At 42.1% G+C, this 27,990-nt stretch overlaps 1 protein-coding gene across 3 annotated transcripts; it reads left to right on the forward strand.

Moving 5' to 3' along the window:
• On the forward strand, positions 1–27,987 carry IRS2 (insulin receptor substrate 2). Of its 3 annotated transcripts, none has more exons than XM_057397225.1 (2): positions 1–3,583; positions 26,587–27,987. In XM_057397225.1, exons 1-2 carry the CDS (start codon positions 61–63, stop codon positions 26,589–26,591), a joined length of 3,528 nt encoding a protein of 1,175 aa, XP_057253208.1. In that variant the 5' UTR covers positions 1–60; the 3' UTR covers positions 26,592–27,987. The 3 variants fall into 3 exon arrangements, with proteins under 3 accessions (XP_057253208.1, XP_057253206.1, XP_057253207.1); XM_057397223.1 differs by lacking the exon at positions 26,587–27,987 and adding an exon at positions 5,216–7,396; XM_057397224.1 differs by lacking the exon at positions 26,587–27,987 and adding an exon at positions 4,899–5,356.
• The last annotated feature ends 3 nt before the right edge of the window (positions 27,988–27,990 follow it).

Below are 27,990 nucleotides of genomic sequence, written 5' to 3' on the forward strand. Positions count from 1 at the left end.
GCGGCGGCAGCAGCAGCAGCAGCGAGAGGAGCCGGGCGGCATTGCCGCCGTGGGTCGGGGATGGCGAGCCCCGCCGTGCTAGGGCTGTTGCCCGCCGTGAGCTCCCCACCCGGCCCCAACCTGAATAACAACAACAACAACAACCAGGGCGTGAGGAAGTGCGGGTACCTGCGCAAGCAGAAGCATGGCCACAAGCGATTTTTCGTGCTGCGGGGCCCCGGCGGCGGCGGGGAGGAGGCGGCTGGCGCAGGGGGCGCCCGGCTGGAGTACTACGAGAGCGAGAAGAAATGGAGGAACAAGTCCGGGGCGCCCAAGCGGGTGATCGCTCTGGACTCCTGCCTCAACATCAACAAGCGGGCGGACGCCAAGCACAAGTACCTCATCGCCCTCTACACCAAGGACGAGTACTTCGCCGTGGCGGCAGAGAACGAGCAGGAGCAGGAGGGCTGGTACCGGGCTCTCACAGATCTGCTTAACGAGGGAAAGGTGGCCGGTCAGGGATCTCCCCACCGCCACCTCGCCTCCCCCTTCGCCGCTTCTTGCAGCGCGGCTGCTGCTTCCCTGGCCGCCGCCGGCGAGGACCTCAACTACGGGCTGATCACCCCGGCATCTGCTGCCTACCGGGAGGTCTGGCAGGTGACGCTGAAGCCCAAGGGCTTGGGGCAGAGTAAAAACCTTACCGGCGTTCACCGGCTCTGCCTCTCAGCCCGCACCATCGGTTTCGTGCGCCTCAACTGCGAGCTGCCCTCGGTCACGCTGCAGCTGATGAACATCCGCCGCTGCGGCCACTCAGACAGCTTCTTCTTCATCGAGGTGGGGCGCTCGGCGGCCACCGGCCCCGGCGAGCTCTGGATGCAGGCGGACGACTCGGTGGTGGCCCAGAACATCCACGAGACCATTCTGGAGGCCATGAAGGCGCTGAAGGAGCTGTCCGAGTTCCGGCCCCGCAGCAAGAGCCAGTCCTCCACCTCTTCTTCCTCCGGGGGGGCCGCCGGGCCCGGCGGCAGCGGTGCCTCCTCCACCCACCCCATCACCGTGCCCGGCCGCCGGCACCACCACCTGGTCAACCTGCCTCCCAGCCAGACCGGCCTCCTCCGCCGCTCCCGCACCGACAGCCTCGCCGCCGGCGCCAGCACCAAGGGCACGCCGTGCCGGGTGCGGACGGCCAGCGAGGGCGACGGCTGCCGGGTGGGCTCAGTGGCCGGCAGCCCCATGAGTCCGGGCCCCGTGCGGACCCCGCTCAGCCGCTCGCACACGCTTAGCAGCAGCGGCGGCGGGGGCCGGCAGGCGGGGAAGCTGCTGCCGGTGCTGGCCAGCGGCGGCGGCCTGCAGAGCAGCCGCTCCATGTCCATGCCTGCATCCCACTCGCCCCCCTCTGCCACCAGCCCCATCAGCCTCTCCTCCAGCAGCGGCCTCGGCTCCGAGGCTGCCCATCCGCATCACCCGCAGCGCCCGTCCAGCGGCAGCGCCTCTGTCTCCGGCTCCCCCAGCGACGCTGGCTTCATGTCGTTCGACGAGTACGGCTCCAGCCCGGGCGGCGACCTGCGGCCTTTCTCCTCCTCTTCCACCGCCAGCAACCGCAGCAACACCCCCGAGTCGGTGGCCGAGACCCCGCCGGTGCGGGACCCAGGGGGCGGCACCGATCTCTACGGCTACATGGCGATGGAGCGCCCCCCGAGCGGCCGCCTTTGCTACCGGCCCGGCCCCGACGCCGCGGCCGACAGAGGCCATCGGAAGCGTACTTACTCCTTGACCACCCCGTGCCGGCAGCGGCCCGCCCCGCAGCAGGTCTCCTCCGCTTCCCTCGACGAGTACACGCTGATGCGGGCTACCTTCGCCGGCAGTGCCGGCCGCCTCTTCCCTTCCTGTCAAGCCGGCGCTTCCCCCAAAGTGACCTACACCCCCTACCCCGAGGATTATGGGGACATCGAGATCGGCTCCCACCGCAGTTCCGGCAGCAGCAGCACCAACCTGGGGCCGCCGGCAGGGGGGGGAGGAGGAGGGGGAGATGATGACGGCTACATGCCTATGACCCCCGGCGTGGCCGCAGCCTTAGGGCAGGGAGGCCGGGGTTGCGATGATTACATGCCCATGAGCCCCACCAGCGTGTCTGCTCCCAAGCAGATCCTGCAGCCCCGGGCGGGGGCGGGTGGCGGGTCCCCCGGCAACAGGAGCAGCTATAAGACCAGCTCACCCGGGGAGAGCTCCCCTGATGATAGCGGGTATATGCGGATGTGGTGTGGCTCCAAGCTGTCTGTGGAGAGCTCGGATGGGAGGCTGAGTAACGGTGACTATATCAACATGTCCCCTCGGGACCGCCAGCATGGGCCCCAGGCTCCCTCCCTCACTCCCCCGGACTTCTTCTTTGCCCCTTCGGGGCACGGTTCCAGTGAGCCCCCCAAGCCCGGCTGCTATTCGTACAGCTCCTTACCCCGCTCTTACAAGAGCCAGGGCCTGGTGAAGGACAGTGACCAGTATGTCTTCATGAACTCCCCAGGGAGGATGATCCCCGAGGAGGTGGTGTGCGGAGCGGGCCAGTTGTCTGCCAGCACCTTCGCCCCCTCCAGCCACACGGTGCCTTTGCCCCTGCGGCACAGCCGGACCGAGAGCTTCCTGAGCCAGCGGTGCCAGCGGGCGGTCCGGCCCAGCCGCCTCTCTCTGGAGACCTTGCGGACGATGCTGCCCAGCATGAACGAGCACCCTCTGCCGCCCGAGCCCAAGAGCCCCGGTGAATACATCAACATCGACTTTGGGGATGCTGCCGTTTATTCTCCCCCCTCACTGCCTGCGGACAGCCCGGCCTCCTCCCTGGGCTCAGGCACTGGGCAGAGGCGCTCCCCTTTCTCTGACTACATGAACATTGACTTCGGGTCACAGTCGCCCTCGCAGTCCGGCATGGTCTCGGTGGGCTCCCTTGAAGCGCTTTCACCAGGCTCCTCCTCCAGCACCAGCCAGCCCGAGGGGCGCTACCTGAAGGCGGCTGTGGGGGTGGCTTGTTCATCCAGCCCGTCCGATGGTGGGGATTACACCGAGATGACCTTTGGCATGGCAACCACCCCACCCCAACCGATCGTCCAGAAGCCAGAAAGTGCCCGGGTCACCAGCCCCACGGCAGGGGTGAAGAGGCTCACCCTCTCTGGGGTGGAGGCTTTCATTCTCTCTAGCCCTCCCCCAGACCCAAATCGGGGGGCTAAGGTCATCCGGGCAGATCCGCAGGGGCGCAGGAGGCACAGCTCGGAAACTTTCGCCTCCACCACCACTGTGACCCCTGTGTCCCCCTCCTTCGCACACAACCCCAAAAGGCACAACTCGGCCTCCGTGGAGAATGTGTCCCTCAGGAAAAGCGAAGGCCTGGAGGAGGAGCAGGGTAGCAGCCCCATGTGCCGGGAGACCTCGGCTGGCTTCCAGAATGGCCTCAACTACATCGCCATTGATGTGGTGGATGGGACCCTGGCAAACTGTGACAAAGCCAGGTCGAAAGCCAGGCACGTCCTGAACGGTGGCATCAACGGAGTGGAGATGAGCACCTATGCCAGCATAGACTTTCTGTCTCACAACCTTAAAGAAGCAAGTGCTGTGAAAGGTGAGTAGCTACATCTGACAGTGCCTGCCATGCGTGTTTGTGCTTAGTGTTTGTTCCTTGCTGCAGGGTTGTGTTTTGTTGGGTAGAGCCCTCTCCCTCCTTGCTTCCTTAAAAATCTCTTTTCCCCCAATATGTCCTGTAATAAACAGTCTTGGAGGAACTCACTGGCTCTTTGTATGAGAAAAAGTTTAATTTTAGGGTATTTCTTCACGTTTGAGTTCTGTGCTATTATTACTATGAGTGTATACTTTTGGATACCCTAATAGAGGCTAATGTTTACACAGTTACTATGTTTGGGCTGTACTTCAGAGTTTTCTTATGTAAGATTTTGGAAAGTGTTTGGAAAATATGACCAAAATAGTTTATGTTAATGCAGCTTCTAATACTATTTTAAAATCCTATTTAAAAAAAAAATCCCACAAAAAAAAACACCCAAAAAACTAATCTTTGGCTCTCTTGCTGGGAAGGTCAATCATGCCAAAATAAGAAGGATAAATTTAATATTTAGGTTTGGAAATATCTTGCAAAAGTATCAACAGTAAATCATGGTGAGCATGGAAAATGAATTTAAAAAAGGTAATAATTCTCTCCAGAAGTCACTATATGCATGAGCTGTTGCATGTTGTATCGCACATTTGTACATTTCCCTTCAAGGCCTGCTCTATGGTGGGCTGTAACTGTGTCCCAGCTGTCAGCTGAGCCCCAGTATGAATGACCACTTGGTTTGTTTTGCTTTTATACGACTGCAAGTGACGGGTGTTCCAAGGCAAAAGCAAACCAAAGAAATGGGAAACTTAGGGCAAGAGAGAATTTAGGTTTTAATTATGTAGCTGTTCCTTTGTGGAGGTGGCAGTTATGCTGTGAAAAAAAAAAAAGGAAAGAAACAAAGAAATATGCACACACTCCCAAAATAGCAACCTGCCTTCTTTCAGGGAGTGAGAATTTGTGTGCAGCTGGGGGCTGGTTGAGGAAGGCACCAAAAAGCCAGCCTGTCAAGGATTAAAAGTTAATGATGAGACGCTGTAGGGATTCTCTTTGCTCTTCAGTTTATGCAAGGTATGGTACTTCAACCCTGTATGCAGTCATAGTTGTACTGTATGTTCACGGGGCTAGCTAGGTGAGGTGGCACTCTGCAGGAAACAGCTTCTTAGAGGTGGATAGTGCTTGCTGCTGTAGTCATGGTGCTGATGGGGGGCTCCAGTAACAGCCCAACAGCGACAGTTTGTAAAAAACACTCGCAGTTTGTTTTTTTTTTTCTTCTGTGTTCTCAGTAGCTAGTTGATTTTGAAGAAGAAAATATTTTCTCTTTTGATAGGAAGTACAGGAAGATGGAAAAGATGAGAGAGAGAGAGAGAGAGAGACACCGTTTGCAGAGCAAGCTTTGCACCTAATTAAGGCGAGCGGATTGCTGAATGCAGTGTCAGAATTTGTGAGGATGATGGACACTTACTCTGATGGACTGGAAGGGCTGAGGGCAGAGCATTACTTTGAGTCTGTTGCTTTTAGTTTTGCTGGGGTTGATTTTTGGGCTTGACCCGGACTGATGTGGATGCTTAGCCTTGGGCTGGTGCCCCGGGCACCCACAAATGATTGTGCCCTTTGCTTTGCAAACTGAAATTTGTTTTTTCACAGAAACGAGGAGTTTTTCTTCAGCCACCTACAGCCCCAACTGCAAACCGAGGCCCAGGTTGGGAAAGAGCTATTTCCACAACATTCCCCTAACTGCTGACCTTAAGGAGGGGGGGAGAAGGGGCGGCGGGCACCGGCTACAAAGAAAACCTGGAGTGGATGGACAAAAAGCAGGAGCGAAGGAGACGGTGGGTGGGATAAGCAGGGGCAACTGGCTGCTGTCCTTCCTCCCCTCCCTCCTTCCTTCCTACTTTCTTTCCCACCCAGTAAAAAGGAGAATGCAGTAAACACAGTCATGTTAATTTGGTACACGGTGGTGTCCAGAGGAGGGGATTCAGTTCTGCTATGAATTTGTTAAAGGGTGTTTATAGGCTTGCTTTATTTTAATATTTAATCTGCATGCCTGTTTATTTCTCCTCTTTCCCGTAAGCTTTTAAACACAGAACACATCAAGGAGTGGTGCAGGGAAAGAAGGTGGTTGAAATCTCCTCTCTCTGTAGGAGGCAAGGCTGGCTTCTCCACCACCCTGTTCCTTGAGAAGTGTGCATGCCTGCTGCGTGTACTCAGGGTTGGGGGACTTGGGGAGTAACAAAGCCAACGTGGGGAGGAGAAACCTTACCCCAGCATCACACAGTATTAGGCGCCAAAACCAGGGGGTCGGGTTAGTTGCACCTGTGGCAGGCAAACTGGAAAAGCCATAGCATGGGGGAAGGAGAAATGTATCACAAAGTACTTGATTGGTGTAAGCTGAATTGAGTCACTGACTTCTGCAGGTGTCCTAGTGTCTCTTTTGGTTTTCATTGGGATTTCACACCAAGGTTTGTTTACAGAAGGACTGTCTCCACTCTGTAAAAAGATCACCGAGTATTCTACCAGTGTATTTGAATTTTGAACATTGTGATTTGGGAGACTATGAAGAATGCCATGTTTTACAGAGAAAAACATGCTATTTAAAGAAAATTGTATTTTGAGCATAAACAAGATCATTTTAACACAGTAGTAATTCAGGTAGATTTGAGAGAATGTAATTTTGTAAAAATCGTTTGCACAAGAGATAGCTTATATATGATCAGCATTGTTTACTTCGTTGTTTGCACTTCTTCAAATTTTGTTTTTAACTCTATTAGCAAAATGAGAAGCTTTAATTCTTCAGAACTTCTTCAAAACCCAAGAGAGGTTTCTAGCGATTGTAAAACATTGGAAAATTCACATACATTTAATATTTAGAACAGGAGAATGTAAGAGATACAGGGAATACAAACAGACTCCTTGTAATCACCTCAGTAAATTAATATTTTGATTTGTGTAAAATACATGTAAAAAACAAGAGTTTGAAATGTGCCTGGGGGTCTGTAGTAGTAGATGTGTTTTCATGTGGGTGTTCTAAGGTAAATTATTTGTATTATTTAAAGGTGGCTGGCTTTCCCGTGTAGCTTGTTTCTCTGCTATCAGTAACTTGCCTCTGCTGTAGCTAGTGCTGTGCTTTTGGAAATCTCTGTCCGTGTTATTCTGTCATGGCAAGAGCAAATGAGTGCATCCACAACTGCTGTCAAAACAGAACAATTAGAAGGTTGCTTGAAATTACCGGTTTGTTCAGTTTTACTGTGTTCTGAAAGTGTGCAAATGTTTAAGAATTGGAGAAACACTTGCCGTCATCTGATGTGTAAATAAAGTAATGCTGTTACTGGTTGGTTCAAACTTCTTACTTGCTGGTAATTAGCCTTTGTTCTTAAATGATGACTGCTTTTCCTGCTTAAAAAACGTATGAACTGTGTATGGTTTTCATTATTTATGGAGAAATTTACAGTAATTTTCTCATACAGTGTAAATTATTTATTCCAGTATATTTATGACAGATTACACTTAGTAATTATGTGACTTTTTATGGTGGATCTTAGTTCTATTGAAGTCAAATGGGAGTTGTCTCTGGTGGGGTCAAGATTTTGTTCTTTGTGTAATCCTGAAATTCTGAAGTAAAATTCCCATTAAATTTAGTGGGTGTGTAATAGGGAATTTTTGCTTAATAGAAAACACCAGACTTGGGTGGGTTATCTTTAATTTTGTTTTCTTTTTCTTTTAACAAAATACTCTGTAACTTGTGAATGTTTCTAGTAGTTGATCTAGTTTTCTAAAATTGAACAGATGCTCTGTGTAATGGTGCAAAAGAACTTGAGGGTTGTTTTCCTCCTGTGTTAGTTTCTTTTGTCTTGATTTATTTAAAGAAGTCATAATCTGTAATGCATCTACTTAACATCGTAATAAGGTGATTTTTGATAATAATGACATCCCCCCTTGTCAATTAGCTCTTCTTTTGTGAGGGTTTTATGATTGCAGCTAAACAATAAAAAGCCTATCTAAGAAATCTCTTCTGTGTCTTTCTAATGGCATTTTAGATTATTGAAGACATAACCCTTGTATTGTTTTTCTTTGGGATTACTTTCGCACAGTGAATTATTAAGGGTTCCCTCCCCCTTCTTTAATATGCCAACTGCCATGAAGTTTTGGTTCTCAGAGTAGCATGAGAATGTTTGTCTTTTTAACAAAACATGTATTCATTTTAAAATGGCTTCTTAAAAGTACTAGAAAAACTATATGCTGTGTTAGAAAGCTATACATCTTTTAAAGTTCTTTTTTGAATAAAGTAGTTGTGGTAAATTCTGCAAGAACATTAAAATTAACAGCAGAAAGAACTAATATCCTAATACCTTACATAGTTTGATTTTATATTTATATATATATATATATTTATTTTTTTTACCTCATGCTTAGAATTAAAAATTTGAGGGATTTGTTTTTTGGTTGGTTTTTTTTTTTAGGTTGCTGCTTTTTTTTTTTTTCCAACCTTGAGAAATCAACTTCTTTTCTCTCAGGTTGCATTTTACAGCTAACCAAACCAAAATAGTTAGGTCTGAACCTTGAAGTGCCACTTGTGAAATGTAAAATGTAAAGTGAAGTTGTCTAAGATTAAATGAAGCCTTTGATAGTTTAAATTATGTTTATTATATGGATGTCAGCTTTTACAAGCAGAATATTAAAATGTATAGCATCTATTAGACTTTTATTTTGCTTTATACTTCCTGTTTAGCTATACTGCTCCTAGAAAGAATTGTCATGGTTACTTTGAGTCATTTAAGATAAATTGTTATAGACCAAGTTGAATGGTGGGTTTGTTCTAAAATGAACCATTGCAGTCATTGCTCAAGGCAGAGGAAGTGCTTAGGTTGATGATTGCTTCTGATTGCTTGATTTCTTTCAAGATAGCTACAGAGGCTAACATTTGCTTGTAAGTAAAATGGATAAAGGAATGTTTGAGTATTAGGATGTTTTATATGGTGGTTTGTTTGTTTTTTTTAATTTAATAAAGAGAATAACATGGGTTTGTTTATACTTGATTTACTATTATTTCTAAATAGCATTAATTACACTGGAATGCTGAAGCGGTTTAACAGTTGAAACACAGCAAGCATCCACAGAAAAATTAAGCTAGAGTTTGTGTATGTAATCTAACTTCTTCCCATTCAGCAGTTAAATGGCAACATAGGTACAGTGGGGTATTTTCTGTTTATATTGGATTTTCTCTAAAGCCCCATTAATATGTTTCTTTTAAAGTAATAAACACCTAAAGGAATGGCTGTATCTGGAGTCTTCTTTCCCCCCCCCCCCCCCCCCCATTAGTGGAAGTATGGTATGCTTTTGTACTGGTTGTCCATATGTTTTATCTGTCTTAGGTGTGTTGTGTATTGGTCATTATATACTTAAGCAGAGTTTGTGGAAGTTTTAATGTTATGTTGGTGTGTGTAATGGCAATTTGAAGTGAGTGTAGTGACTGTGATAAATTAGGGCTTGTAGTTATAAGGGTTTCGCAACTCTTTTTTTGTTGTAGTTTCTTAGTGTTTGCTTAGAAGCGATCTGTGTATACATGGAAATCAGTAGCATCCCTTGAGTTTTTAGAAGAGGGTGTAGTGACCCCAAAGTTCAGGTATGTTTTATTTGTGTGTCTGTTGTCTGGCATGTAGCTGTTTTTAAAGTTTTTGTGTGTATGTATGTAGGGGGTCAAGAGTGGCAGTCTTGAAAGGCCAAGTTCAACTGAGCAATTGCCTTGCTGCAAGCTGTTGACAAGGCTGGTTTTTCCTCTTGCAGCTTTTCCAAAGGATGTCTTTTCTTGCTGGTTTTGTGTTTGTTGTTTTTTTTTTTTGCGGGGGGGTTTGGTTGTGAGTTGTTTTGTTTGTGGCTTTTGGGGGGGGGGGGGGGGGGGGTGTTTGTTTTTTTTTTTTTTACACTTATGTTTGTCTCATCTGCATTTAGCTGTCCAGCATGTGGACATTTGGGGTTAGTCAGTCCACCGGGTGCTCTGGAGAACCAGCAGCAGTATGCAGAGCCAGCAAGAGAAAGATGTTCCCACATCTTTCAAATGCAAGTTACAAAGTAGCATGAATTTCCTCCCTGCGTCTCTGTCTGCTACAGTGGAAACCAGGATTACTGGTTTAGATTGTATTTGCAGTTTCCACACGAATTTAGGTAGGATGCATCCCTTAGTTTGTAAGAGTTTGTATTTAAAACAAGTTTTTAAGGCTTAGTTATTACGTGCCTGATCCAAAGCGTGGATAAATCAATGTAAAGATTGCTTATGTCTTTACAGAGGCTCACCTGAAAAATACACTTCATGGAGTGTTGAAGTGCTAGCACATATAGTAAGTAACATTTGAAGCTCACTGAAAGACAGCAATAGTGTGTAATCTCTGTGTTGACAGTTAGACAGTAATGTATAATTTCCCTGAAGAACAGGTGTGATCACAGCGACTAGTCTTGTATGTGCATGTGCATTTGCATGGCATTGTGCTGTTGCTTGGTAGCTGGGGTGAAAAACTGGCCACTAAACCAGCAATGTTTAGGAAAGATGTTCAATCTGATCATGAGAAATCCTTGTGGAAATAGATTTAAAGGACTAAATACGCGGAGTTCTGTTACTATCCAGGTTTTCTTACTTTCACAATTTAATTTTTTTTTCCAAAACAGATGTTCTGAATTTATTGTCAGTGATTATGACCCGAAATTATGTATAGATGTAAATAAAATAGCAATTAAAATGATTCACTTCTTGTGTGCAGTGAAGGGCAGTACATGCTTGAAAGAGGTATGTTACAAGTTAGCAGTAGGGAAATGCTTTCCAAAACAAACATCTTTGATACTAGGCTGTGTTTTTGTTTGTTTTTTTCAAATCCAGATTTGCGTGCTTGAGTTAAATGGAAGTTATTTTAGAGCGTGTTTTTTATCTCAGTAAATCAGTCACAGAAATAATTAAGAGAAAAAAAATTCAACCCTAGCTTCAACTCTAAGCCCCCACCTGTGATAGTAACATCTAGATTGCAGAAAAGTAATGCAGTAGCTTGATTCCATAGATCAGGAGTGATTCAGTGTTTTGTTTACATTATTTGTCAGTCTCCTCAGCATCCTAGAGGAGAACACTTCCTTCCTGGCAGATGGCAGCCCCAGGGCCATGCACCTGCCATTACAAGCACTGCTCACTAGTAATCTACCCCAGCACTACTGTTGACAAGAGGCTAATGATTGGAGACTGTCTGCCTGACAGCCTAAACAAAATAGGAACATATTTGTCCTTCAGCGAGGGTCTGAGAGACCTTAGGAAGGACAGTCAGGACAGTATAATGGAGAACTATAGTGGAATTTAATTTAGACCTCTTTGGTAGTGTTTGCAATGTGAGCCACTTTTAAGATAATGATGCCACAGAAGGTGAATGATGTCTCAAAGAAGGGATTTTCTGTTTTTCTGGCAGAGCGATAGCTGACTTTATATTAATAGCTCCGTGTCAATGGGAGGAGGAAGGCTTGTGTGATTTAGCTGGCCCTGCCACAGTCCTTTGCAGCAGTCTGCCCTTGTTGGAAGGAGGGGGTCGGATGTACTTGTGCAGGGCTCTGTCCTGTTCTGGCAAATGGGGCCTAAGCAGTGTTAGAAAGTCAGAATGTCTCTTTAATTGTTTGAGTGGTGTGTTTGGTACTTGGATAATGCATTCCCATTTCAATAATTTGATTTCTGATATTATATGTTTTTATTAGGTCATTAGACCAGGATCTCTTAATTTTATCTGTTGTACGTTTCCCTTATAAGCTTGTGTGTTTGGTTTTCTTCCTTGAAAAGAGTGTGGGTGATGTTTCTAGGGGACACTACCCAAGGCGAGGGTATCTTTGAAGTAGGCCAGGATGTTCTTTGCTAAATTTAAAAACTACCCGAATATTACCCAGAGTTTGTAGAGTATTAAGCAGGATTACATGACGCACGGATTAGACATTGTTGAGCAGCCTGTTTTTGTTTGAAGGGGTTAGAAATGAAGCCACTGGGGCTTTAGTGTGATGCCAAAATAGCAAACTTGCTGATACCAGAAACAGCAGAAGTTTCTTAGAAACACTAGAGCACAGTGGATAATTTTCCAAGCTTTTTCAAGTGGTGCTTTAGTAAAATTTGTTTCACACGTGCTGTGATGACAAGCGTAAAGTATGAAACTTAACATTTTACGTTACCATTGGGTCTCAATTTCCAAGTCTGTTCCATAGGTACTTTACAGTAGACTAAGAACAACACTGTAAGTATGACTTAAGGCAGAGGACTTTGCTTCTGTTCAGTCAAAGACAAATCAATAAATTATTCCAGTGACAGTGGGAAAATCATGTCAATGAAATAAGATCTAAGCAGTTTTAGATTTGCCTCTTGTGCTGTGTGCTCCCAACAGGAGCAATATATAATTTTAAAACAGTGCTTAGGACAGTCCTAATACTCAGTTTAACCCCTCATTAAGTTGCATAGCATTGGCAAGGTAATGTATGGAATGAGACTTTGGAATATTTCCCTTTTTTTTATTTTTTTTTTCCCCCTTTGGATCTAGACTTTTGCTCACCATAAGTCAGAAGATTGATTGAACAAGGCATCTGACATTCTTTTGGGAGGAAGAGTTAGGCTTAACTCTTACGTAGGAAATGGTGGTGTTGAATAGTTGCCCTAGAACAAAGGACCAGCAACTACGCAGGCTTAGTCTGCCTTCACTGATGGAGTTAATTGAGGCTATAGGAAGTTATTTGCAATAACTGGTAATGTTACATTTTAGCATTATTTAAAAGAAGTAAGAATAGAATTTACAAGTGGATGCCAACTTCATCAGTTTTTTAGTGAATTCAAAACCCCTTTAAATCACCAAGTTTATTGCTTCTACTACTGTGGTCTCTCCAGTGCTTGAGTTATTTAGAAGTTATGGTGTGAGTTTATTCTCTAGTCTTTTTACCAGTTTCTCAAAAGCTCCAGTGAGTGGCTTTAGTTGGCCTTAAAAGAAGGCAGGCCAAATGTCAGGTGACGTGTCTAACCAAAATTTTCACTGATGCCAAGAAAAGACTTCTTACAAAGGAATTACGAGGTTTGGATCTGGAAAGTGAAGGCACGGCCGTCCTGTAAGGTAGTTGCACTGGGTTGTGTTGTAATATAGAATCACAGAATGGTTAGTGTTGGAAAAGACCTTAAGATCATCAAGTTCCAACCCCCCTGCCATGGGCAGGGACACCTCACACTAAACCATGTCACCCCAGGCTTCGTCCAACCTGGCCTTGAACGCTATCAGGGATGGAGCATTCACAACATCCCTGGGCAACCTATTCCAGTGCCTCACCACCCTAACAGGAAAGAATTTCCTCCTTATATCCAGTCTATATCATTTGTTTTTATGAAGTAAACATTTAGAAAAGTTTAAAGGAGGGTGGCTTGCATCTTTTGTAACAGGTTCCAGTCCTGAGCAATTATTTCTGCCAAAATTAATGAAATATAACTATGTTTTTTTAATGACAAAAAAGTTATACTTTTGTAACAATCTCGTACACAAAAGTGATAAAGATTTATGATGATGATTAATATTAGAGTTTTTGGTGAACTATGAAAAGTCACTATATTACAATTATTTACAGCAAATTAGTTTTGATCTAGCATAAAGCTTTCAACATTTTTGTTTGGCTTTGGGATCAAGCTTGTATAACTTAATGCAAGGGTACATAATTCCCTCTGATTTTTACAGAATTGGTGCTCATGACTTTAACCATAGTTACAGAGAAATGACTGTGTGGTGGAGCGTTAAATATAAATATATAGATAGATATAGATATATAATGCATAGGTACAGAATACTGGAGAGAATTGACCATAAACTTAAAATGGTTAGCACATAAGACTTCATAATCTCAACAGTGTGGCAGTTACTCTCACAGGTACCAGTGAGAGATTCTAACATGTGTCAGTGAAAGCTAAGATAATACTGCATTTTGGATATCTAAGAAAGGTAACTTACTACACTGTTCTATTTCAATATCTAAATGTCAAATGAAAATCCTATCAAGACAGGCTTTTAACTTTCACCATATCTGGTGTATTTTTAAATAAATAGTAGATTGCATGGGTTCTAAATAAATAAATTTGTAGTGTTGAATATTAGCCAATAGGATGATTTCCAGATACAAATGCACCGCTGTATTTCAGCACTGTGACTTCTGGTCTAGGTCCTCACTCTTTTTTTTTTTTTTCTTCTTTTAGTATGAATGTTCAAGTAACAGTGACCTGAAAGCTGTGCAATGTATGGTAACATGAGATAGTCCATCTCTTATTAAAAAGAATTTGATAGAGAAATAGCTGGACTTCTGTTATTGATTTGAACTAATGAACTAGAACTTGGCCCCAAATAAATAAATTGATGTACTTTTATTTTCATAGGTATATACTTGACTATGCTAGAAAGTGAGAACAGTAGACTTAGATCTTGAAGCTTGAGTGAGCACATCCAGACTGGTGTGCCTGAATGCAGAGGGAGCTGGCCTGTGCTGACTGAGCTATGTAGGATGTTTAGGTCCCACACTGATGTTTGATGGACTTGTAAGAGGTCATTCAGAGAATCTTCTGCAAGTCTGAAATTATTCCCCAAGTCTCGAGTTTGCTTCATCAGTCACAAACATGGCAAGCTCTAATTTGCCATACTGGCCATGAGGATGCTATGTTGTCATATTAAAATATTGCAACATTTTCTGTTCCTCTCACTCCTTGGTGGATGTTTTCCATTTCCTTTTTACTCATAGATTGGCTGTTGTCGCTTTTACAAGTTGATAACATTTCAATTGTACCGTTTTAAAAAAATGTATATATATTGAGAGTTATTTACATGATAATTTTGGTCATAAAGACTCAAGCTTTTATTCTGTTTATTTTACTTTGCTGAAGAATACAATTGCATTGATTTTTACTAATAATTTCCATGTCATTATAGCACAGATTACTCTGTTTTCTTACCCTAAGTATAGGAGAAGCAGAATGCTGAAGTTTGGGTCAGGATATTTTTGTTTGTCTATTTGTGGTTTTGGTTGTTATTCTTTGTAAATAAATAAAAAAATAATAAAAATCCAACCACCCCCCTTCATCTCCCCACTTCCCCCCCCCCCAAAAAAAAAAAAAAAAAAAAACCACCCCCAAACCCACACAAAAAAACCAAAACCAAACAAACCCAAATCAAAACCCACAAAAAAGGTGCCTGGTACTTCAGAACATGTACCTTGGAAATGGTGAACTCTTGGGTATTGATGCGTAGGAGACAACTTTAGACTCTCCGCTGTAGAGACTCTACCTTGAGTGGAATGAAGTGTATACATCTTGTCCTTAGTAAGGTATCTTAACCCTGAAGACGTTCTTAGTATTTCCTATTAGTTTGTTTTAGACACCAGCCATTTATCAGGCACTGATTTTTAGCTTGTCGTCTTGAGGCATTTCCCCATACATTCCCATAAAGGGCTGCCTGAGCAGCCAGCTCTTCTCCATTCCACGCTGGAGGCAAACTTCTATTAAGTTCTGCTGAAGATGGCAAAACAGTAGACAAGTTTTTCATTGAAACTGTATGTTAAATTTCTAATTTGCTCTTTTTTTTTTGTCATGTAAACCTATTGTTTTATTGGACTGTGAAATGGCTTTATCTTACTCATTAGTGCAGCTGTGGGTTTGTGTTTATGTATGTGAACCTGAGCAAGATCTTAATTTTGCTTCTGTAGCCAAAGAAACATTTCATGCTTTGGTATGTCTCAAAATATATTAACTTGTTATGGCATCAGCTACAGACAAAGCTGATTCTTACCTGGAAGAAGGAAATAAATTGTATTTGATCAGTTAAAAATAGCACTGTGCTAAAAAGAATTATATTTGGTAGTTGTCAGTAAATTCAGGAGCAGGAAACACTTGTCCAAATTTCGTGTTTTAGTTTAGGAAAAACAGTGGAAATAAATGCTACCCATATTAGTACAGGATGTAGCATAGTGGGGCTTTGACTGTAACTGTCTGAGTGAGTAATATTACTATTTGTCCTTTAAGTCTACAATTCTGTTTCTTCACTGGATCAGACGGTACTGGAGGTTTTTCTCCTAGTATGTGTATTTCTCCTGGTATATTTGGTGGCACCTTTCTTAAACTTCTGCTTTTGTAATGTGTACATATAAATTTGACAGCGGTTTCCAAGATTTTTCATAGCAGCTGTGAGATACTAATAAGGACTCTTGCAACCATTTCTCTTTTTTCACGGATTGTCTTAGGTCCCATTTTGGGCCATTTGTGACCACATAATATCTTTCTGGAATAGTAATAATGAATTACTTCAATTAATTTTTTTAATGTACTTTAATTAAAAATAGCTACTGGATATAGGGACCTCTGATACAGTATTAAATAGTCCATGGACTATAATTTGGAAAGCTGTAATGTGGAGGAACATTTACAGCCTGTTCATACTGGGTTTATTTTGTATGCGTTTTATGGCAATGGTTAAGTAATTGCCCTAGTCTTGTTCTTGCTGTATAGGAAAGCGTATCTGTGGTCTCTTGTCTCATAGGTTGAATTCAGATTCTTTTATTTTTTTTTTTACTTGACATTTCTTTTTTTTTTTTTTTTTAATATGCCACTTAGCCTGAGGCATCAAAGTGAAAGACACAGTCAAAGTAGTTATGCCTTTTATTAGTGCCTCAGATTGGTTGGTTGGTTTTTCTTTCTCACAAATAGGCATCCTGTGATTGCTACAGAAAAGTTTTGGTAGGATTGTTTAGCATAGATGGGATGGGATTGTTTCCAAGACAAGGGAGTATATTCCAGAGTAGGCTATTTATCCTTGTTTTTCCTAATAGGTTTTGTGGAATTCATCTGTGCTGGGCTCCTACTTTGGTCTGATGGACACAAGAGTATAATTAAAAGGCAGAAATATCTTCATCTGAGGCTGCAGGTTGACCACAAGACTTCAAAATCTTAGGGGACCTTAATGTAGATGTTCTGAGTGAAGCTGCTTAATGCCTTTTGTGTTGCAAATACCAGCTCAAGTGTTGTCAAGTGTGTTCTAAGGGTCCATTTTCCTGGTTTAGGTTCCCACATGTGGTGGGTTTTTTTTCATCTAGCCAGTGTTCTTGCATGTTATGTAGAACTGAGAGGTTTATCCCAGTCTGTAGACATCTCATTTGCACCTTGTTAGTAGCCTACTGAAACAGCCCTCTTAAAAATCTGGCTTCCATAAGTAGTCACTGGAAGGATACAGGTGTCTTTTAAGTATTGAAGAGATGGGTTAAAGTCAGACTTTGAGACTGCCTTCCCTGGCTATAGAGGAAGCCTATACGCTTGGCATAAATAAAACATCTGATTTTCAGAGGTGTGTGGCTTGTGAGATCAAACTTTGTGTGGAGTCTGTTGTAAGCAGAAGGACTTGAAGTGAGACTGATAGTCATGTGTGGATCAGCTGACATAGCTAAGTATTCCTGCCTGACCTGGACTGTACTCTAGTTAGTTGGTGAGATATTGTACTTGTTCAGTAAATGTGAAATTAAAAGGGATTTGTGTATTCTCTAGCTATGCAGCTGCTGCACTGTTGGCTGAATGCTTTTCAATATATTTCGTGGTCAATCACGATATGTGAAATATGCAACAGAATCAGGGCCTTAGCATTTGGAAGCAAACTTGGGCTTTAAAGGCATAGATGCACTGGGCAAAGATGGCTTAGGCAAATACTGGTATTTTGCAAAGTATTTCTTCATGCATGTTGTCTGCGATCTTTCCTTCTCCGTTCTTTGCAGAACATCCTTCCTGAGCAGCATCTTTGCTTTATAAAGCCTCACCTACTGCACAGTATCCCACAGGAGGTTACAGTTCCTTAATGCAATGCCCTGAAGTGCTTATCACACTCATTGGAAGTGTCCTAAGCAGCTTTAAAGAGCTGGGTTACTGGCAATAGGAGAAAAATGCACATAGGTCTTTATGTATTGGAAAACATCCCTAAAGTCTAGGGGAATTCTCTGCTGCACATCATGAGACTAGAGCCAAACTCTTACAAGTGACAAAGATGGTTTTTCATCTGTTTTATAGAAATAGTCCGGGTAACATTATTGACTTTCAGAAAGATGTGAGAGTGTCAGTTATATAGTTGTTTGGTCAGATATATTGCTATAAGTAACATGTATATGAGGTACTAGTGAGCCTTTTCAAGGAAATTGTCATTGGTTGCTTATAAACATATTTATTGGCAACAAATCACGGGAGCCATAAAACAAACCAAAAACACCTGTGTGAGGAGAGTACTTGGGAGAGGAAGGAAAAACAGAACTGGTGAAACAGTAGAGTACAGCTCTGTGTAAATATTTACTGAGAGCTCTTGTAATTACAGAAGAAAGTGCATCCTGCTCTGGAGTTAGCAATATTGCATATAAATGATAGTAATTTTTTGGTCTTTTTTTCCTAAAATCTCTGAAGTTCTGAGAAAAGTGCTGTGAAAGCACACTGTACTCTGACAACATAGTATCCTTCATGTTTTAATAATGTTTTATTTTTTATTCTCCTAGGGAAAGGTAAAACTTTGTACTGCCGGTATCACTGCTGAAAAAAAATAAGTGCTGTTTTCTAAACTGAAATTTAGTGCAACTGATTTCCCATCAAAGTGTTATAAATGTTTTCAGGTAACATACAGCATAGTTTTGCTTCTTCCAAGAATCCTGCAGGAACTGCTGGCCAGCTGTGCAGGGCTTTTCATCCCAGTTTTGCAGGGTTGCATAGAAATGCTTGGGCACTCTGTTTTTGAGCCTTTCCATTGTGCTTTTGGGTTGTAGATAAGAAATATCCCTATGGGGGAATTGCAGTTCCTGTTGCTGTGTTCCAGTTGCAGTTCCACTATATAAAGAAAGGACAGCATCTGATGATATATGGACTGAACCTTAACTGTACATGGGAAGTAAGACTTCAGCTTTGTTGTGAGCATTAAACCAACATGTGGCAGGTTCAGAACAAGCAGAAGGAAATAATTCTTCTTACAGCCTGTAGTTGAAGGGAGGTGAAGTGCAGGAGGTCCTTAATAGGTAAATCATTAGAAACTAGATGAGAGTTTAGGGAAGCATCTCTGCTTCTTAGACCCACAGAGGAAACTGTATTAGAGATTTTAGCCTGCTTCAGTGCCACCATTTTTTGCTGTATTGCTCATTTCACTAAATGGTTTGGGGGAGGTTAAGAGGATTGTGATGTCTTTTTATCACAATACGTGAAGTTTGCAACTTCTTACCTAGCTTCATCTTTCCCTCTATAACTGGTTCACGGTCAGCACACAATGGTGCAAATACAAAAGATTGCTAGAAAAGCATTGACAGAAATTGAAAATCATCCTTTAAAAATCTTTTTCTACCTTACTGTCAGATGCTTATAGTTTTAAGTGGGGGTGTGACAACAAGGGAAAGCAGCAGGGAAAAGATTGCCCTCCTGTGCATGCCAGATTGTTCCTCTTAGCCTGTCCAGGCTTTCTTTTCTATCCCTTCACTCCCCGTGTATTTTTCTGTGAGAAGAAGCATCTCTGGACAGATCTCCTAACTTGAAAGTCCAAAAGCTGTAACAGGCAGCCTAATGCTTCGTGTGTGACCATTCAGTGGGCTTAGATGCCAGGTTAGATGCAAAAGTGAATGTATGCAATGCCGGGGTGTTTCAGTGTTCTTGGTGAGCAGTCTGAAAGTCAGTTTGCAGAACAGGCAGGTAGCTGACTGTGAAAGTTGACGAGAACCTTGTGTTTTAAGACATTTCTGGAGGATAAACGTCTTCCTCTAAGACAGAGGAATGCTCCCGTCTCCATAAAGACTCTGTAAATCTGAAACCTGTTTTGATATTAGGCGTCTAAGCCCTTTTGGCAATGACGGAGGCAGGGATCAGTCTTTCAAAGAAAGCCTGGATGAAGTGCTTCTGTTCCCCTGCTCACAGTATTTACATGGCTAGAGCACTCGCACAGGACTGACCAGCATTGCCTGGCTGAAAAAAAGTCTCAATTCCCTTTCCCCCCTCCCCATCCCTAGTGTGTCTTAGCCATATATTCTTTGGTAGAGTTCTTTTGTTCTTTCTTGCTGAAGCTGTTTTCATGGAATAATTAGATATCCACTGTAATGGAAAGGGAGAATGGACATGACTTCCCACAACTTACATGAGTCCTTATCCCTGTTCCCATGAATATTTAAATTTTTAATATGAATAATTCTTCAATTTAATCACTGGAAGAAATTGCTTTTTCTCCCCAGTGAGAGAGAGCAAATGCTTTTAAGCTCTTTGAGAACACTTTAACACTGCATGTTCAGGCATGTGGATGGAGGTAACCTAGTGGCTCAGAAAAAGCCATTGGACTTTGGTATTGGCCACTGATACCTAGAATGGCAACCAGGTTCTCGCATGTGGAGCTAACCAGAAGAATGATTATACTCCCCCCACCATTACCTTCCTGAAATGAGTCCACCAGCACTGATGGCTTTTCAGTGTGCAGTTATGTGAGCTCTTCTTCCTTGTCAGACCTTGTTGCCTTTGTTAATGATTATTGATACATATTAGAAGAGGGACAGATATGCCTGTGACATCCCAGTTCAGCAAACTTTAAAGCAGCTCTAAAGGTGTGTGAAAGGATTTGGTCTCTGCTTCTAAAATGAATACCAAGTTGCACCTCAGAGACTTGGTGATCTTTCATAACTTGTAAACTTGTAAGACTGAATTTCATAACTTATTTATCTGAGCCTAACATGAAATAGAGCAGAAAAAATGTTGCTTAGAAGTGCCTGTTTCTTCTCCTTGACTATAAGGAGCTAGAATGACTAGCTCCTCATAGGGTGAGTAGGACAGAGATGCAGAGATACATACTGGGGGTGGCAGAAGTTAGCTGAGTATTGCCTCGTTTATGCTGCAGGGGCAGACAAGCTAATTCAGTTGTTTTTGTTGTGTCTCTGAAGATGAGGTTGGTAGATCATTCAGTGTATTAGTCACCAGTCCCTTCCTCCCTTGCCCTTCATCACTTCTAAGGTGAGCATGTTGTTTTGTGAAGATGTTGTCTCTTAAGCAACTTCCAGCCTCACTTTGTATGCAAAGTAATGTTGCTGGAATTTGGGTATTGCTGTCAGTCTCCTCCTGGGAAGAGCTGCTTCTCTTGGTCATGTGGTGGAAGGAGGTGTAAAAATGAAGCCAGCTGCCTAATAGAGGCCACGTTTGCAGTGTTGGGTTTTGAATCTGCACTCATAAAGAAATGGTGTGATGGGTATAAGGTGGGAGGCAATTCCAGTTGCATGATAAGAACGTGACTTCTTGTTCCACAGTGGTTAAATCCTGTGCATGCGAACTGTTGAGTGGCTCTCTGGCTGGCTGCCACAGACTAAGCTTTTCAGTCGCAAATTTTCTATATACTTTCCACATCTGCTTCTGCTTGTGCATTTCTGTTCCTCTTACAAACTCCCAGTGGAAGACCAAAAGGACTGAACATTTTTTTTTCTAGTATTTTGTTCGCTCTTGGAAAACAGCTTGGTTTTGTTTAATTGCTTTTAATGGTTTTGAATGGTTGTATACCCAATTTGCAAAGGAGAGGATAAGTGAACAAATTTCAGATACTACTATACTGAGGGTTTTTTTGTCTAATTTATTTTATCCCTGATCATGGGATTAAATCACATCTTTGCAAACTTGTTTAATAGTAGACAGTGGCTGTAGCTCTGAAATTAAGAGATATAATGCCATTTGTATTAAATTAATCCTGGAAAAATGAGCATGTCTGGTTTCTTAATTTTAAATTTGAAGTGCCTATTTTTATTATAATTGATATGGGAAATGTATTTCTGGACCGGCACTTTAGCTAAAATTCATTATAATGACATTAGTAAATTAAATCCTTTATTTTCCACCTAATTACGTTTTAAATGTTTAGTTATTCATACTACAAAATCTTAAGAAGCTTGACAAAGTGATATGAAACACAAATTACATCAAATTTTGAAATCAACTAAGCATAGCCCTCCTAGTCATCTGTACTTCTACTGTAGACTCATCTGCTTAAACTCTAGTATAAGTGTTGCAGGTAAAAGAAGTGTTAGTTGTGTAAATATATAGTATCAAGTACAGATTACTTTGATTTTTCAGTACCTATGGATAGAAGTTGACACTCATTATAAATTGTGGAGATTTGTCTGTGCCATCAGATGAACATTTTAGACTCTCATGCGTATGCTAGGACAAAAAAAGAAAAAGAAGTACTTTCAGGTGCTGTCATGTACCATCTTTTTCCACATAATCTAGTGGTGTGTTTCCCACAGTAGAAGATAGTATCTTTCCACATGGTTATCTTAATGCAATTCAAGATGTTAGGATTTTTTAACTATTTGACACAAGAGGTTAAAGTACTATCAAGCTCATTTTAATATAGAGAACTGTGCCCGCAAAATCCCTATCTTACTACTTTAAAGACATTCAGTGATTTTTATTATTTTTAGTATCAGTCATGAAGAATCTATGTTGACCTGGTGCTTGCTTTCCTAAATTCATAAGCCACCAGAGACATATTTAAATAACATTGTGTACTGTTTCTTAGTGGAAGAACATACCAGAAGAGCTTCGTTACTTGGGGCAGCATGTCTCCAATTATGATCAACCATGACTTGTTTAAAAATATAATAACAACATGTCTTTTTCATTTCACAGTTTAATTTGTTTTTCCCATCAAATGTGGAATCATTTACTTTGGATGAATATTATTCATAGTCTTTGTAAACTGTTAGAGCACACTATGTTTTCCCGCGAAGTGTTGGTAAGGTGAATGCTTAAGTTGATTGAAACCTTTTCCTGTGATGATGGTCAAGCTCAGCTTTATTTGGTATGAGCAGTCCTGCTGTGCAGGGCTCAGTTTCCCTGGAATTAACCTGTGGAGAGCCATAGCTCAGCACATGAGTTCTGCTGTCTTTAGCAGGGTTACCTATGTGCTTGATATTAAGTATAGTATTCATTAAATTGCTTAATGAGAGTCAGAGCCAGGTCAAGATTTGGCTCCTACTGTACACGTCCCCAGTAGCATGCCAGGGAGCAGGCACGCTGCATTTGCATTGGAGTGCTTGGCCAATTTTATGACCTTATAATATGCATGTGTGCATCCTACAATCCCTCCTGTAAAGAAGCCCTCAGAGATTGCAGTTCAGACCATCTTCTGTTGCTGTTGATGCCAGGCTGGCATGGGTTTATCACCATGGGACCCATGCTATCCCTCCTCACCTTCTGCCCCTGCTGCTTGCCTCCCTGCTCTGCTTGTTTGCTGATACCAACTGCTCTAGGCATAGGGAAGGTGCTGCTGTGGTGCAGGGCTACAACCTGGGCAGGTACCTGTAAGCCCATCTCCTGCAGGGTGCCAGGTACGATGCACAGAGCTGGAGGGTAGGGAAGGCGGTGTATCTTTCTGATGGGGGGACGTTTGTCTTTGCCCAGTCAGCTGCCTCACCCAGGACCCTGCATCTCTTCCCGAGGGAGGTGGCGGGAAGCAGTTACTTCTCCCTGTAGGTGGAATTCAGTTCCTTGGGCTGTGCCACCTAATGGCCTGTCATTATGCCCACGGATGTACATATTGTTAACCTCCAGATTCAGTTGTGTCAATAGGATTTCTCTTCCAGGAAAAGTTAGTGGGATCAGAGCCTTAGTCAATTTGGCAGACAGCATGGGGAGGGGAAACAAAGGGACAAAACTTCTGAGTGATTTTCCTGGAGTCAGGGCAGAAGCCTGTGGCAGAGCTGGGGATTCTGCATCCAGTGCCTGATCCACTCTGGCAGTCACGCTACCAGTGGAATAAATTTGCTGGTTATGAATAACCCGCGATGTGTTTTGTCATGTACTATCTGTGTGCTTGTTAGCAGATGAGAATTATTTTTAGGAATTAAGAAAATTTTTATTCATTGCTTGCTGACTTTGAAAATTAATATGCAGACTTCATCTTCTTTAATTGACTAACCATCGTATTCTCTTCACAGAATGTTTAACAAGTCTTTGAGTATTTGGTAGTTTCGTAGCAATTTGTGTGTGTGTTTATGTATTCCCCAAGAAGCACTGGTGGAATCAGATGACTTCAGGTAGTTTTGGAAACTCAGTAGTGATCATGGATGCTTTTCTTGATAAAGCTTAAAACCAAAAGGAAACTTGAGTATTGTCACAGTGCTGGACTTTGTATTTTGATTTGTGTGTGCCCATGGACAATGAGGTTATCAAAGAATATATTCGTATCCTGTAGGAATTTTGTTTAGTTCCTGGGTAAAGACAATGTATTGGTAGTGTGACTTGTTGTGTAAGTGGAATGTTGACCTGAGACTTGAAATAAGTAAAAGATACTAATCACTGAAGCAAAAATTAACAGCAGTATTGATTTCTTGTTTGTTTAGGTTTTGGTTTGTTTGGGGTTTTGGGGTTTGTTTTGTTTGTTTGGGTTTTTTTGGTTGGTTGTGGTTGTTTGGGGTTGTTTTGTTTTTTTTTAAATTTTTCACTTTAACATGGAGTTTGCGCTTTATTTCTGGCAAGTAGGCTTCCTCTGAAGCTGTCGTTGATATTATGTGGATCAAGTGGTAGCAGTAGTTACTTTTACTTTCTTGATTCAAAGCTTATTCAAAACCTGATCCAGAGTTTATTGAAGTCAGGAGAAAATGTTTCATTATTGAAAACTGTGTTTTGGGTTTTGACTTCTAGGTTAGCATTAGAGACTCACTGGATGATGTGTTTATTGCATCACAGGCACTTAGGCTTGTGCCCACAGTCCCATTGTCAAGTAGAAAACCCTGTGAACCAAGTTTAGAAGTCCTTTGAAGCATCGGCCACTTCACTTGCTCCAGTTTAATTCTGCCTGGAAAGTACCTGTTGTGCTGTAAGAACAATGGCAGGTTTACTCAGTTGCTAATAATCCTCACTGATGACTGCCCTAGGCTGACATACTTCTGGAAATGTGCTTGTTTGTCTTTGCATGTACAAAAACATCTTCCTCTGATTCCCTATCTGAAATATGTTTGGGTTTTGGTTTTGGTTTTGTTTTTTTAACTTTATTTAGCTTTCACTATCATGTGGCCACTTCTGAGAACCTAAATTTAGTTGTCAGGTTGGTGTCCATTTGGAGAAGGAAAGCAGTAACGAAGAGCCAGCGTATGTCTTTTAACACTCGTTTGCCTGTATGATACATTTATACTGCTTCCCTGAACAAAAGTTGAAACAAAGTGATTTGTTAGCTAGCTCTTCCTCAAATGAGAGGTCTCTGCTGCTTTTGCTGGGCATCCGTTTTGCCAAATGTTCTTGCGCACAGCCTTACTGGATGGTTATGTCAGTTTTGGGGCTCCCTTGATTGCATTGTAAGCCAGTTCAGGTTTTTAATCTGAAACACCCCCCAGCCCAAACAATGAAAGATCATTTTCTGAAGATTAATGGGTAGATTTGACTTGGCGTCTGATCAGAAAAGTGGCAGCAAATAAATGGCAATGAGTGGGGGCAATGAGATGCTGTCCTTTTGGTCTCCTTTTGGCAAGCTATTAATTCATCTCAAGCTGTGTCATGAAATAAAATTCTAAGTAATATCCTAATTACCTGACCATGTAGTTTCTCCAGTTGATTCCAGCGGGACTAATTCCTTAAGTATACCATAATTCTGAGAGATTCAGTGGCAATTTAACAATTTTCAACTATATGCCAAGATACGTCAACCTTTGTTTTTGTGTAGACTTGAAGGAAAAGCCTTTGTATTGGTTTATCAGAGGCTTATATGGGTTGAAACATGCACACATAAGCACTATGCTTACTTTGACATCCAGGTTTTATATATATGATTTATTTTGGTTTTATGGTCCCAAAGATACTAAAAATACACAAGAATACTGAGTAATTGTATCAGTACATTCAAAATAAATGGGTTATGTACTTTATAGACTTTACTAAGTAACGGTGTTAGTTCCCTTAATGTTTCAAATAACTTCAATTTTTAGGAAAACCTGTGTAGTACATCTTCAACCAGAATCTTCGTCTAATTTGTAAACTTGAGGACAACAACATACAACAAAAAATATTTCTATAAACTATTACATGAACTACACGTTGGGAATAGCACATAATGTGAATGTAATGTACCAGCCTGATGTCGTATTGGAATTTACCACTTAGTTGGAACCTTTTGAAATGAGGTGTCAGTGTTTTGTCATATAAAATGTACAGTCACAGTGTTCTGTTCACTACCGTTTGTGAACAGCTCTTTCCAAATAGTATATCAAACAGGAAACATCTACACCATAAGCAACATGCTGAGAAAATTTTGATAATTTTTTTTTTAATGACAGTGTTGTGACTTCCTCAATATAATAATGTCCCTTTATGGTGGTGGCACATACTATCCATTAATACTTTGCAGTAAAAAATCATGGAAGGAGTCTGCGGTGTTCTTTAAATTAGGGTGGGTTATTTTGTAATCACCTTGACTATTTAAAACAGCTTTGTCTTCAGTAATCCAGAGAAGATTCCTCCCATTTGCACACCTACTCACTTTTTTACTTCTGAAATAACTTTTATTTAGTAAATCACATAAGTCAGTTAGAGATGTTTCCTTCTGTACTTTGCTTATAGGTTTTTAGACCATATAGTCTTAGTTTTAAGGTCTGGGCATAGACAGCTGACTAAAAAACCAGTTGATTTTGTGCCTACTTTCTGCAACCCCTCTTTTTTTCCACAGTTGAAAACAGTGATGGTCACAACTTGAACTGGGGGGTGGTGGTGGTGATGTTGTGTTTTCTAACCAGTTGTGTCTCTCATGGTTTGCCACAGCCAAAAAGTTCCAAAAAAAGGAGGTGGTGTTGGATTGGGGAGTACGCTTTTGCAATATCTTACTATGTATACCAATATAAAAACAGTTATTGCATAGCTTCTCCCACCCTCCCCTATGAAACCCATTCTAAATAGTCTCCCTATGGTATTTTTGGTGTTTCTAAGTTGTAAATATGTTGGGTTTTTTTTTTTTCAGCTTTTATTGACTTTCTTTCATTTTTCTTTTCAGAATGAAGGAGTTAGTTTTCTCACCATGACCTCAAAACAACAGAGTACAACATTCAAAGAAGCTGCTCAGCATATACCTTTTTGTTTGTTTGTCTTGGGTTTTTTGTTTTGGTTTGGTTTTTGTAACTGAAGCTGCTTAACGTTTACTTTTCATTGTTGTTATTTTTGGTCCAGACAGTTGCTTAACTGTTGTGGGCTAAACTGTGCAACAGACCTGGGCGGAAGGGAGAGCAACGGGCCTAACTTATTACCTGTCCATGGCATCTACGGTATCATTTTGCTGCTGTTGCAACAGAAGTTGGAGATGCTCTTTAGCTCATAGGAACTTTTCTGCCAGCCTCTTTAACTAACAGCCAATGCCTTCATTTCTTTTTTCTGCAAAGATAAACTGTATTTATTCTTCAGCATATTAGGGGATTCTGTAACACCTGCTGAAGCAGTAAGATCTGGTATTTACTGGCATAATTTCAAGCCTACCACAGTACTACCTCAGTTCAAAGTAAAGCCGGATTTACAGTGTTGGTGTACAACAGGATCTCCTTTATCTCTATGCTGAGTCTCTCAAGAATGGTCATCAGCCTTACTGAACTTGCAACGCGTACAGCTGCTGCTGATGGGTTGTGAATCACTAGCCGCAGGGTTTACTCATCAGACAAAGCCTAACCAGGGCACTGAAAAGTTTAAAATGGGATGAAACTCTGTGGATGGGACTTGGACAGAGGATTCAGAGTAGTTAAAAAAAAATATAAAATGTATAACTGAAGCAACGTAAATTAAAAACATCCAACTGTATTGGGGGTATCTCTCTGTACCTTTGACACACTTGTTTAATCCTCTCTATGTAGGTGTTTATGTAGGTACTTCAGATTGCAAAAGCCTTTACTCCTATTTACAAGCTCACTTTTGTCAGCTAACCCTGTTCTTAGCTGCGTTTCTTGTAACCAAAAATCCGCATAAGCATGCTAGGAATGCAGGGATGATAATGGGTATCGGGCGGATTCAAGCGCTAATATTAACATGGTATTATCTTGCCATTTAGAAAGTCCTGATATTTGCCTTTTACCAGGAAAGCACCATTGTAGCTGCAGGTGTTATTACAGGGAAGAAGAACCACTGCAGTCACTTATCCTGAGTTCTTTTCAAGGCTACCTTGAAAATCCAAGTGATGTGGCAGCTACTGTCACAAATGTCACATACAACTGTTGCACCAGACTAGCAGAATGTCATGCCACCTTGTTTCTCCTTTGATAAATTTGTTTGTATACATGTTAAGGGTACTTCCCCAGTGCCTGCTGTGATAGACATGTAAGTATTACTAAGTTATGATTGGGTGAGACTTTTTTGCTTTAAATCATTGTGCTAGGTGGAACCTGTACTTCACTATTAACAATGCATTTTTATTTCT

This window comes from Pezoporus wallicus, unplaced genomic scaffold, assembly GCF_028554395.1.
Source record: "Pezoporus wallicus isolate ANWC-B61680 ecotype Strahan unplaced genomic scaffold, APGP_CSIRO_Pwel_v1 contig_1851, whole genome shotgun sequence".
NCBI lineage: Eukaryota > Metazoa > Chordata > Aves > Psittaciformes > Psittacidae > Pezoporus > Pezoporus wallicus.